Here is a 14,319-nt window from a genome sequence, read left to right as displayed (position 1 = left end):
TATTAAAATAATTCTTGTTAAAAATATTAATATTATTAATTAATAAGCGTGTGTGTGTGTGGTGTTTTATTTATTAATAAATATTAATTATTTAGTCAAAATAGTATAGATTTTTAATATACAAAATAATTTTAATATTTAATTTCTTTATTTATAATGGAAAAATATTATTGTTATTATTATTATTCGTAGTAGTAGTATTTTTATTATTATTAAAAATATAATTATATATCTATATATATATTTATTTATACATGTTAAATATTTTTATATGCAAATCATTTATTTATCAGATATTGGCCATAACATAACTGCTTATTGTATCAGCCAGAATTTTAATATCAGTGCATCCCTAAAATTACGACATGACTAAAATATCTACTTAAGATCAAATCTACATATTATGATGCCATTTTATTACTGCATTGACAGATTGAGCGCATGATCATTATTAATGTCCGCTGAGCTTGTTCTCCGTCTCACGTGTGTTTTGCGAGCAGTACATGCGTGTGTGGATCCTCTTACACAATCACAGTCTGTTTGCTTTAGTCCAACGTTTCATATTTCATGCTCTCTGTCATCTGACTGCAATTTCCTTCATTAGCACATGTGCCCATTAGCTTTGATCCGCTGCTGCGAGCACTGATGCATGCTGGGATTGGATGAGTTCCAGAGTGTGTGAGGCTTTCATACTGGACTTTATTAGTGTGGTTTGTGGATTGTAGGAAGATAATGCCATGTAATACAGGCTGTAAAGAGGCGTGTTTTGCCGGAGGAACACAAACTCGTATAGAAAGTCATGTGACGTCAACCTCCCGCTGATAGCTATGTGAGAAAATGAGTCCTTTAACGGCTCTGAACGATAATGACTCAACAGATACAGATTCATTACAATATATTGCTCAATCACTGATGCAATGTGTTTTTCATATTACAGTACTGAGAATTAGAGGTGAAATGTGTTGAACTGGCATTGAAATAATTTCATAATGCAAAAAAATAATGCATTCGGGTCTGTTTTGACCCAAACTAAATACATAAAAATGTCTTAAAACTGCATAGTTTTTAGTGAGGCAATGAAACTTTGCAAATATGTTAAGACCCTCTAAATATACATCATTCATTTTTTTCAGATTTTTGACAGTTATTTTTTAAGAGATATAACACATTTCGTGTTCGGGTCATTTTTGACCCGGGTATGTATGGAGCACCCCTATGTGTCAAAAATACTTATCTATTAAGTTATATTAGTGTCTAAAAACTGTTGTAAAATATATTTAGCCTTTTTTCACATATCTAAAACACTTTTGGGACTGATTTTTGTTGATAAATATAAATATGTGCATCTATTGATGAACCACTGCAGCATAAAAAAATCATCACTTTAATTAAATTTAATTAAATTCCATTAATTCCAAAGGGATTAATATTGGTAATTCTCAGATTATATATTTTTATAAATGTTATACAATAATATATTCAAATACAATTTCTCATCAATATTGTAAAAAATATATAGTTATTTTGCATCATAGTTTTTTGTGTTCATGTGTAATTTGAAATTTCAAAGATTATCTACATTTTATTTATTAATCAAAAGAGGTAAATGCAGTAATAACATAAAAAAAAAAAAAAAAACATTCACTCATTAATGAGAAGTTGCTGATCAGATACAATATATTGGGAAAATATTAAGTTATGACTTTTTTTATTAAATAAAAATATTTTTTTATGCATAATGAGGCTTCATTTTCTTTATGCAATATATAGGATTGAATAAACTTTATTAATCCCCAAAGGGAAATTGACATACAGTCAAACCTTCAACATTTCTCACATTATCACAGTTTATTCACTACAGTTTAGAAAATGCTAATAAAATATAAGAACAAATTAATCTTGATAATATCAGATAACTTTGATAGAAAGGTATGGAATGAATTCGGTTGAATAGCTGTCAGCTGTTAAATTCAGCCACACGATTAGATAATACCAATTTAGCTCAACTAAACACCAAGCAATGCTTCATTTTCTTCAGTCTGTGGTGTAAAAAGCTCGCATTAGCAATTAAAGAAAAACACTTCAGCAGAACATGCTCAGGTCAAAGTGTCTGAATCATTTTTGATCCCAGATTTTACTGGTAGTCCACTGTATGAAGTATAATATGTCACAGTTCACTTTATTTTGCTATCCTCACTTACATAAATGAACTATAGTGTCCTGCACCCGCTAGAAAAAAATGTGACCCTGCAGCACAAAAGCAGTCTTAAGTCGCTGGGGTATATTTGTAGCAATAGCCAACAATACATTGTATGGGTCAAAATTATAGATTTTTCTTCTATGCCAAAAATCATTAGGATATTAAGTAAAGATCATGTTCCATGAAGATATTTAATAAATTTCCTACCGTAAATATATCAAAACGTAATTTTTGATTAGTAATATGCATTGCTAAGAACTTAATTTGAACAACTTTAAAGATGATTTTCTCAATATTTTGATTTTTTTGCACCCTCAGATTCCAGATTTTAAAATAGTTGTATCTCGGCCAAATATTGTCCTATCCTAACAAACCATACATCAATGGAAAGCTTATTTATCAGCTTTCAGATGATGCATAAATCTCAATTTCAAAAAATTGACCCTTATGACTGGTTTTGTGGTCCAGGGTCACATATCAAAAATGATATGTGGTGTCTGAGTAATTTTTGGTTTGACAGTAGATGCTGGTGTCTTGTGTTTGAGCTCAGTGCTCCAGCTCGTGTGAAGGCGGCTTCCAGCGGCGGGTCGTGGTTTGTCAGGACGCAGACGGACGCAGCACCAATCACTGCGACGAGAGAGTCAAACCCGACCAATCCAAGAGCTGCGACTCCGGACCCTGTCCACACTGGAACTACGGCGTCTGGGGACAGGTCAGACACACATTACCTGTGCATTCAGAGAGTGCTCATTTATTGTTAACATAATTAACACTACATTAACATTACAATGAACATGACTTAAAGTTAATAGAATCATTATAATTATTATTCATTGTAATATCCATATAATATTATGTTTATTTTTAAATAATTCGTAATTAGTTTATATGATAGTATTTGTAATAATACAATTATAATTTATTTTAATTAATTTAGTTTTATTCATTATTAAAATAATTGTGTATTATTTTGTATTCCACAATGTTTAACGAGTCAAGAGACACGTTGATTATAAATATTAAATAATATTATTTAATTCAGTAATATTTAATAATATTATTTATTCATTACCAAAACAAATCTGTCGACTATTAATATTTCTGTTAACATTTATTATATTTATTTAATATGTTTTAACTAGTGCTGTCAAACGATTAATCGCATCCAAAATAAAAGTTTTTGTTGACATAATATATGAGTGTGTACTTTGTATATTTATTATGTATATATAAATACACACACATACAGTATATATTTTGAAAATATATACATGTATTTACGTCTATATTTATATCCGTATAATTTAAATTATAAATAAATACATATATTTATTATATAAATATTACATATTTTCTGAAATACATACATGCATGTGTGTGTATTTATATATACATAAAAAATATACAAAGTACACACTCATATATTATGTAAAAAAAAACTTTTATTTTGGATGCGATTAATTGTTTGACAGCACTAGTTTTAAATAATTATTTTAAGTAATAATAGTAATAATATATTTTAAATATTATTTTTAAAATTATTAAAATAATTGAGTATTATTTTATAATCCACAATGTGTTCAACAACTCAAGAAAAGTATTGATTATAAATATTACATTTCAGTAATTCAGTACCGAAACAAGTTTCAATAAGGACTATTAATAAATATGATTATATTTATGTTTTCATATTTCTTATTATATTGATAAATTATATTTATTTAATAACAATATCATTTTGAGAATATTTGCATAATAATGCATTTTAATTATTATTTGTATTAATTATTACAATAATTTTGTATTTTTTATATAATCCACAATGCTCAGTATAAGTCAACAGCAATACTGATTGTAAATATTATATATGATTAATTCATTAAAAGGAAGACTTATTTTTCATTATTTTGAGTGGAAATAATAATAATATTATTTCTGTTGATTATCAATTAATAAATTATAATTGTATTATAATAATAAAATGTATTATTATAAATAATATTTTATTATTTTACAATCCAAAATGTTCAACAAGAGGATTATTGATTGTAAAAATTAAATAAAATTCAATCAGCATTGAGTAAGAGTATCATAAATATAGATAAATTAATTATGAAATGACTGTTTAACTCATTATTTATGTTCTTGATGAGTATTTGAGTATTGCACCTTTAGCTTAGCGACAGGATAAACTGTACTGGAGTCTCTTCTGCCTGGTTTATGAGTTGAGAAGCTGAAGTGCTGATGGTGGAGTGTCTCTTTCTCTCTGTCCTGTAGTGCTCACGCTCGTGTGGCGGCGGTCAGCGCACGCGTCTGGTGGTCTGTCAGCGTCCGAGCGGTCAGAGGTTAAACGAGCACAGCTGCGACGCTCTGGACAAACCGGCCGATGTGGAGCAGTGTAACGGCCAGCCCTGCGCCGCCGCTGCCGCCGCTGTTTCATGGCACAGACGAGCGTGGAAGCCGGTACGATAGATAGCAGCTGTCTGTGTGTCTGTCTGTCTGTCTGTCCATCAGACGCCCAAAGACACGCCCAAACAGGGTTCACGTTCAGTTAAAAGCACGCCCAGACCTCTCTCACAAACACCAAAGATCAGGAGCCGGTTACATTCACTTAGTCTCTATGTTAAAGGGAAAGTTCACCCAAAAATTCTGTCATTAATTACTCACCCTCATGTCGTTTCAAACCCGTAAGACCTTCGTTCATCTTCGGAACACAAATGAAGATATTTTTGATGGAATCTGAGAGCTGCCTGACCCTCCCATAGACAGGAACACAACTGAAATGTTCCCAAGTCCAGAAACGCAGCAAGGAGATCTGTAAAATAATTAATGTGACATCAGGGGTTCAACCGTAATTTTATGAAGCTACGAGAATATTGTGATTTGATCTGAATGGAAACAGCGTATCCGTGTGACGCAGCTGACACAGAACAGCGTATGCTGTTTACTTCCAGCTGATATTCTCCAAAATGGCAGCAGGGTGATGTGGAGGAGACGAATTGTTGAATAAAGTAATTTTTTTTCTTTCTTTTGCACACAAAAAGTATGATCGGAGCTTCGTATAATTGCGGATGAACCCCTGATGTCACATGGATTATTTTACAGATCTCCTTGCTACGTTTCTGCACTTGGGAACATTTCAGTTGCATTGCTGTCTATGGGAGGGTCAGACAGCTCTCAGATTCCATCACAAATATCTTCATTTGTGTTCCGAAGATGAACGAAGGTCTTACGGGTTTGAAACGACATGAGGGTGAGTAATTAATGACAGAATTTTCATTTTTGGGTGAACTAATAACCCTTTAAGACAGTTTCTTAAGAACAAACTAGCAGTTAACCAGTAGACTAATCTACGTTTTTATGTAACCGAATTTTTAAAATCTCAACCAGTCTTAAAGAACAAAATTAGATGACTGACTTTTAAGACTAGTCTAAACCTTTTATGCAACCGGCCGCAGCTGTTTACCATTTTGTTTAGAATCAAAGTCAAAATGATGTTCCTCCTCAGTATTTTGTCTTGTTTTCCAATGCAAATATCTAAATATTCTTAAACCAACATGCATTTACACGAAACGCAAAATTACTTTAGGTATTAAGTCTTGTTTTCTAAAAAATGCATCAAAATGAAATCAGTTTTTGCTTAAAATTAAGTAGTAAATAAATAAATATACACATTAAAAAAAAAACCTACATTTAAAAACCAACATTTTAAAATTTAAAAAATAAAAAATATATTTTTCTGAACCCATTCTGAACCAATTTGCTTTAAAAATAAATAAATACAAAAAAAAATAAAAATAAATAAAATACTTTCCTGAATCCATTGGTAGGTGTTTGTTCTTGTTTTAAGTCAGAGGCGGACAGTAGTGAAGTATTTTTACTTTACTCAAGTACATTTAAAAGTATCTGTAGTTTATCAGAGTGTTTTTCTTTGGAAAACTTTTACTTCACTACATTCCAAAGCACAATATCTTACTTTTTACTGCACTACATTTCATAAATAAAAGTTGTTGTTTGTTTTACCTTTCATACTTAAGAACATTAAAAATGTAGTACTTTCTTGTACACAAGTAAATCTTTGAATTACTTTTACTTGAGTAAAAGAAAGAAAGTAATAGATTTCTAATGTAATTAAGTATTAAATAATATTTAATATGAAATGTGGTGCAGTAAAAAAGTGCAATATTATGCCTTGGAATGTTGTGAAGTAAAGTTTTCTAAAGAAAAACACTCTGATAAAGTACTGACACTTGAAAAGTACTTTTACAGCAGAGTAAAAATACTTCACTAGTGTCCGCCTCTGGTTTTAAGCGAAAATTCACTTAATTTTGGTGCATTTTGCAGAAAGCAAGTCTGAATATCTCCAGTAAATGCATCTTGATTTAAGAATATTTTGTACTGGAAACAAGAAAAAAAACAAATTTTTTTGCAGTGAATCTTCGGGCCACCTAAGCAGATTAAAAACAGTGATTAAAAACATGTTCGCACGCTCTATGAATTAGAGGAAGCGTGTCTGAAAAAAAGAGAAATAAATCGTGCAATTTTATTTGTACTCGTTTGAGCTGTAATCTAAAAACACAAGTGTATATTTGTGTATAAGAGTTTAATATTTGAATTATTATTATTATGACAATTACCCAGCAGCCACTTATTGTATATTATATTTGTATCTTTGTACAGAATGAGTATTTTTAAAATCATCAATTCGTCTTATATTATTTAATATTTCAAACTGGTGCTCGTGACGTTGACTTGTACAGAGGAAAATAATTTTTGTTAGTGCTTTGTTTTTATTTTGATCACGATGTGAAATTAGTTTTTGGAAGATCTGCAGTTTTATGTTTTTCAACAGAAATCGTGGCTGCAGGATATAAACATATCCAAGTATAAATAACCACACTTTAGTTAGTTTGACAAGCGATTGCGACACTTCGACGTGGACTGAAACACTCAAGGAAAACTTGATAAATGACAAATGAAAGAAATACCTCATCGTTCAGTCTTTGTCTCAAAATGCACTCGCAAAATGTAATAAAGCAGAAATGTAATAAAATCAAACGACCAAAGATTTCAGCCTCGTCTAACCCTCATAATGCATTCAACATCTTATTTCATAAAACTGAATATTTTTCAACTAAAACCATATTGTGTTTGATCAATGACTTCTTATTAATGAGTAAATATGAAAAAAATGTTTCTGTTATTACTGCTTTTACAAATGTTTTATTAATTAAAAATCGAGAAATTCTTTGAAATGTCAAATGACGCATGAACCACACCAAAAAAACTATGATGCAAAATAACTATATATTTTTTTTACAATATTGATGAGAAGTTATATATGAATATATCATTGTATGAAATGTATAAAAACGTGCAATCTGAGAATTATATTAACAGTTTTAACTGCATTGAAGTGAATGGAATTTAATTCCTTTTAATTCATAACTCATGATTTCTCCAAAACAGCCCACATTTATGAAACCTTCATATTTATTTCTAACAAAACAACCTAAATATTACTCTGAAATGTTTTCAAATTAGATAAATTCATTTTAATTGCATAAACTTTCACTTCCTGGTTTTAAAAAGTGATACATTTTTCACGCTGCAGTGTTTTACCAATAGACGTACATATTCATGTTTATCAACAAAATTCAGTCCCAGAAGTATGTGAGATATGGAGAAAAGGTGAAATATATTTCACAAAAGTTTTCAGACACTAATATAATTTCATTGGTAAGTATTTTTGACACTTAGGGGTGCTCCATAAATACCCGGGTCAAAAATGACCCGAACACGAAACGTGTTATATCTCTTAAAAGATAATTGTAAAAAATCAGGAAAAAACCCCAAATTATGTGTATTTTAAGGGTCCTAAAGCATTTGCAAAGTTTCATTCCCTTACTAAAAACTACGTTTTTAAAAAAGTTTTTACGTGTCAAAATGCATTAAGAGGGTTAACGAGTGATACGTTTGTACTGCTCGTCATCAGGTATCAACACTGAGATTTGGTGCTAATTAGGATTGAATCACTAAGTTACTATCTACTTCATTGTTTGTCTAATGTAGCGCTGAGTTTTTTTTTGTATCATTGTTACTCAGAATTTGACTTCATGCGTCGTTATCGTTAAGGTTGCAGTCGGTTTCTGCAAACGAAACCTTGAGAGCATTTTAGCTCTTATTTTATCAACTACCATAATAAACCCACAACCTATCGACTTATTCAGACGGTGATTGATTGACATGGGAAATTTGTATATTATTTTTATAGAGGAAAAAAAAGGAGAAAAGTTGCAAATTTTCGTGTTCGGTAATTAAACCTAGTTCGCAGTGAATTAATTGCCATCTGAATGAGTTTTATACAAATACGTCACATTATTCTATATTTTTAGTAATATTTCTTAAGTTTCAGAACACAAATACCTCTTTTATGCCGTATGTTTGATCGATTGTCTGGCCATTTCTAATAGTTTCGAAGGATTGTTTTATTTATTTGTTTACAGCCGGAGATTCAGTGCTGCAGCTTTTATATGCAAATGTCTTGTTTGATTGTGTTTTGAATCATAAAGTGACTGTATATTTGTCTCAATCTTCATTATGAAGCGATCAAGCAGTTCATTTCTCTTCTGATCCGCTGGTTTCTCGTCGTTGTTTCTGTTCATCTTGTTCTGGTTTCTTTCTCTCTGTTCTCTCATCACTCATGATGATGTATGATTTTGTTTTTCTCATAAATATGTTCAACTGAACGTCCCACTCAGTTTGTTCCAGAACTATTTCACACTGTAAAAATGATTAAAATACATAAAGGTTGTGAATGCTTGTGTTGTTTTCTTAGTCTGTTGGGGTTTTAGCCACATCTGAAGGGGTTTCTATGTTCATTGAGCTTTTATCGACATTCTTTTTGGTTAATATGTGTATGAATGAATATATATGGAAAAAATGGGGAAAGTTTTTATTTTAGCTGCTGTAATTCTTAATTCATGTATTATTTATAGTGGAGTCAAACGATTAATCACATCCAAAATAAAGGTTTTTGTTTACATAATATATGTTTGTGTACTGTGTATATTTATTATGTATATATAAATACATACACACATGCATGTATATATTTCAGAAAAATGTTACGTTTATATATTAAATATATTTATATATAATATAAATGATATGAATATAAATATATATATGTAAATACAAAATATATACAGTATGTGTGTCTTTATATATACATAATATATAAACACAGTACACACACATATATTATGTAAACAAAAACTTTTACTTTGGATGCGATTAATCGCGATTAATCGTTTGACAGCACTAATTATTTACCATTTTTAATCATATATATCATATATATCATCAAAATGCTTTTTAACAGTTTTAGTGATGAATTTTAGCTATGCATCAATCATGTAACAATATTTCACATTATAATATGTAAATATATATTTATGTAATATATAAGGCAAGCTCATAGACATGATTCAAATCAAACTCAATAAAGCTGCATAAAATTATAAAATAAGTATCAAAATGCTGTTTAAAATTGTTTTAGATGGAGTATTTTAGTAGATCTGCATCGAAGTTAAGTTATATTTCATGTTTTAATATATAATTCAAGCTTAATGACATTTCAAATCAAGTCTCTCAATTAATATAAGCTCAAAAAAACGGCATAAAATAACAAAATAATTATCAAAATGCTGTTTAAAACCATTTTAGATGGAGTAATGCAAGCTTTAATATATATGCACTGGTCATGTAATATTATGCAATATTTCACATTTATATATATATATATATAATGCAAGCCTAAAGATTCAAGTTTCTCAATTAATAAAAGCTCAATAAAGCTGCATAAAATAAAATGATTATCAAAATGCTGTTTAAAACCCTTTTAGATGGATTATTTTAATATATATGCATCAGTCATGTAATAGTATGTAATATTTCATATTTTGATATAAAATATATATTAGTGTGATATATGATGTGAGATGTAATTCAAGTCGAGCCACTTTGATCGTAATTTTAATTTGGCAGGATCATGCATTAAGAAAAGATATGGAAACTATTAAAGGCAATTATTCATAAGCATGTTTATGTGAGATACGCGTTTAGCTTCACAGCTTATAGAAATAAAATCCAACTTCATTTTAGACACATTCTGCTGTTTACGGAGACATTAATGTGCTTCATGAAATCCTGCGAAGTGCCAGAAAAGGCCTTGCGTCTTGTGAGTTTTACGATGTTTTCTTGAAGGTTTATAGAAGAGAAGCGGCGGGTCGCTGCAGCTGGGAATCATTTGGCTAATGGCTCGGCTGTAATGCGTTTGGCTTTTACAGCAACATTGGCTGATATTAATCAGAGCTGGCCAGAGTCCTTCATCTGAGAGTTAAAACAGTGTTTATAGAGCAGAAAAACCCTAGAACAGCCTCGTAATCATCGTGGGTTTCAGATTGCACTTAAACGCCTCTTCGGATTTCCCTCTCGCTGTTTAGAAACGACACACACTCGTTTGAGTCCAGCAAAAGGCACACTTTCAGATCACATAAAATGTGTGGTGTTATGTTGAATGTTGATACAGAAATGTATTTACGTTCTTGTGCCGTTTACGGCGATCAGGCGGTGTAATTAAAGCACAGCATGGTTTATAATGTGGTGATTTGATTATAAAGCAGTGCTGCATTTCTTTAAGAGAGACGGCATTTGATTTCTGTTCTCTGTATTTGTGTTTATAACATCCTTGTGTTTCATTGCAAATTCTCTCTCAATAACAGAAATAAAACATTGTAATGTTTTGTCCTTAGTAGAAAGCATTTAGCAGAGAATGCTACAAATCCATTGACTTCAATCAGAAGAGTGTTTCATGGTGATGCAATTTAGTCATTTTTTCGTTTTTGGTCTCTAACTTTCATTAATGGTCTTTTTTTACACAAAATTTTCCTTCTTTGATTCTATCAAATAGCAAACTTAAAGAGCTTATATAATTGCTAGATATAATTATATAATTGCTGTTTTATGTTTTTGTAGGAAACTATTGTTATTGCATGAAATCTTCAAGAGAATAAAGATTAATAAAATAAAATAATTTTAAAGTAATAAAATATTTAATATTAAACACCTTTAGAACAAACATTTTAGATGTAATAAAATTGAGCAATTAATAACATTTTAGATGTTAGAAAAATTAACAATGAATAGAATTTTAGATGTAATAATGCAATAATAACATATTGCATTAGTAATAAAATATTTGGAAATAACATTTTAGAAATAATAAAATTTTTAGACAAAAAAGTAATAAGTAATACATTAGTAATATATTTCTAGACATAATAAAATTCTACAACTCTAAGTTTGCCACAGAAATAAGCTTTGCTGCTGATGTGGTGTTAACAAACAAATAAATGACTATTGTTTTTATTAGTTTAATTAGTTTTTATTAATATTCTGAAATATTAATAATATTCAGTTTTCCTTTTTCAATTAAATTCTAGTTTGTTTTAGTAATTTTGTTGTGTGTTTTTGTAATTTTTTGTAGTTTTTGTTTTATTATTATTATTATTATTATTATTATAAATTTCAATTTTAGTTTTATTTTAGTTATGCTTTTGCTGAAATGAAAAGTTTTTTTATTGTACTTTATTTCAGTTGTATATTTTATTTTAACATTTACTTTATTTCATCTATGTTTTGTTGTTGTTGTTGTTTCAGTGGTTTTGGTTTCAGTTTTAGTTAACTATAATAAACTCAAACGACCTTTATAAACTCATTTCCAGCACTGGCTCTGATCTACACCAAACACCCTTAAACACCTGTTTCAGTTTTCTGATTATTGCTAATATTCTCTCTGAGACGGGGGCCGCAAATGATTATTCCATCATTTGGGTTCGTTTGTGGCTCGTCCCTCATAAATCATCATGTCAGTGCTCTCTAATGATGCAGCCGTTGTCTGAATTTACCCAGAAAGCCCTCGACCTAATGACCGCAGGAAGTCATGTGACTAGAGATGTTTGGCTTTTTGATGTTTGTATGTGAGATTTCTATTATGTTTTATTATGAGTATGACAGCGAGATTCACGTTTGTTGAATTTCATAGCAAAACTAGCTGTATTTATGTGTTTATAAGCACCAGTAATGTTATTTATTCTCTTTACATTGATGATTGATTGCAGTATTATGATGTAGTTTATTGGTATTGTTAAAACATGGTAACTTACCTCATTGTGATGATAAACTCTACATTTATTCATTTAAGATGTGAAATGAGAAGAATACAAGCAACTAAGAGAAAGCAATATTTACCTTAACCAATTTTACTTGTGATAATAAATAAACTGCCTTTATTATGAGAGAAAAGCAGATTTTGAGTAGAAACACTTACCAGAAAGTGCGTCTGGTTTTTGTTGCGTCTTGATGAGGGTCCAGCGTTGCCAACTTATAATCAACTCAACTTTATTGTTCCAGTCAAAACAGATTTAAACCATCATGAGCTTCAGCCAAAAGCCTAATGAAGTCCGTTTTATTCTCCTGGAAACGAATTAAAACCCTCGTGTTGTAATGTTGAACTGACTGGGGAAAGTTAGTGCAGAAACATATTCATGTTCTTATGCAGTCCATCTTTAGTTTATGGCAATTAGGCTGTAATTAAAGCAGGACATGGCCCTGAATCTGTACGATGTTGTGATTTGATTAGAAGCCAGTGCTGATTTGTGATTATATTATATTATAATTATAATGTGATCCATATGGAGAATCGACTCTGATTTCACGCACGTTTTTTTGTGTCTGTCCAAGTTTTCAGTCAGCATTAATTACGCTCGGTAATTATCATGGTTATTATCATAAACAGCAACTAAAACCAGTAAAAAAAAAAGGTTACTTAAAATTAAATATTTCTAAACTGAAAGTGAAATAAAAATGAATAAAACTATATAGACACAATTAATGACAATACTAATAAAAACACAAAGCACAACAAAATTGCTAACATTTTAACTAAAATTACAATTTATTTTATCTATTAAAACATTTAAATATGCAATATATGTAATTTATTCATCAATGTCAAAATGACAATCATTTTGATTACTCTTTGTAGTATTAAAAAATCTATATTTTTATAAAATCTAAATTGCATATATTGTCTATCTGTCAATCTCTCTATATATATATATATTAGTGCTGTCAAATGATTAATCGCAATTAATCACATCCAAAATAAAGGTTTTTGTTTACATAATATATATATGAGTGTGTATTGTGTATATTTATTATGTATATATAAACACACACACATACATGTATATATTTAAGAAAAATATGTTACGTTTATATATTAAATATATTTATATGTGATATAATTTATATGAATATAAATATATACATGTAAATATTTTCAAAATATATTAGGGATGCACCGATACCACTTTTTCCAGTACTCGCCCGATACCGATACTTTTATTTTTGGTACTACCGAGTACCGATACCAATATTGTTATTGCATTTGTACATTTTTAAAATATTGGGTACAGAAACCAAAAGGGTATGTATAATGTTAGTTGGTTAACTTCATTTATCAAATAGATACAGTCAAACCAAAATTTATTCAGACACCTTCAACATTTCTCACATTATCACAGTTTATTCGCTATGGTTTAGAACATGGTAATAAAATATGACAAGAACACAGAGTTAAACTGTGTCAGAACAAATTCAGCTTGATAATGTTAGATAACTTTGATAGAAAGGTATGTAATAGATTACAATCAACCAAAATAATTCAGACAACTGTTAGTATGACAGTATTTACACAACTATCAATACTTTGTCGGGTGACCCGTAGCCTTAATGACAGCATATAGTCTCCTGGGCATGCTGTCACCCAGCTTCATGCAAACCTCAACTTCAATGTTTTTTCCCAGACTCAGTCTGAATAATTTTTGGTCCCAAATTTGTATAAATTTTACTGGTAGTCCACTGTATGAAGAATTTTTGGATATGATTTGTCACAGTTTACTTTATTTTGCTATCCTCACTTACATAAATGAACTATAGTGTCCTGCACCCACTAGTAAAAAAATATTAAAAATTATATCTGGTCTCTGAAT

At 29.9% G+C, this 14,319-nt stretch overlaps 1 protein-coding gene across 1 annotated transcript in view; it reads left to right on the top strand.

Annotated features, from left to right (window-relative positions):
- LOC107694983 (A disintegrin and metalloproteinase with thrombospondin motifs 20-like) overlaps positions 1–14,319 on the top strand; it is a 139,308-nt gene that overhangs the window by 98,747 nt on the left and 26,242 nt on the right. The window contains exons 34-35 of the mRNA XM_016494735.1: positions 2,751–2,912; positions 4,478–4,663. Of these exons, the coding sequence (XP_016350221.1) occupies positions 2,751–2,912; positions 4,478–4,663 (348 nt within the window). The remainder of the gene's footprint in view (positions 1–2,750; positions 2,913–4,477; positions 4,664–14,319) is intronic.

This window comes from Sinocyclocheilus anshuiensis, unplaced genomic scaffold, assembly GCF_001515605.1.
Source record: "Sinocyclocheilus anshuiensis isolate Anshui unplaced genomic scaffold, SAMN03320099.WGS_v1.1 scaffold923, whole genome shotgun sequence".
In the NCBI taxonomy this organism is placed as follows: Eukaryota; Metazoa; Chordata; class Actinopteri; order Cypriniformes; family Cyprinidae; genus Sinocyclocheilus; species Sinocyclocheilus anshuiensis.
Note: the sequence above shows the minus strand (reverse complement) of the source record. Positions and strands in the feature narration are given on the sequence as shown.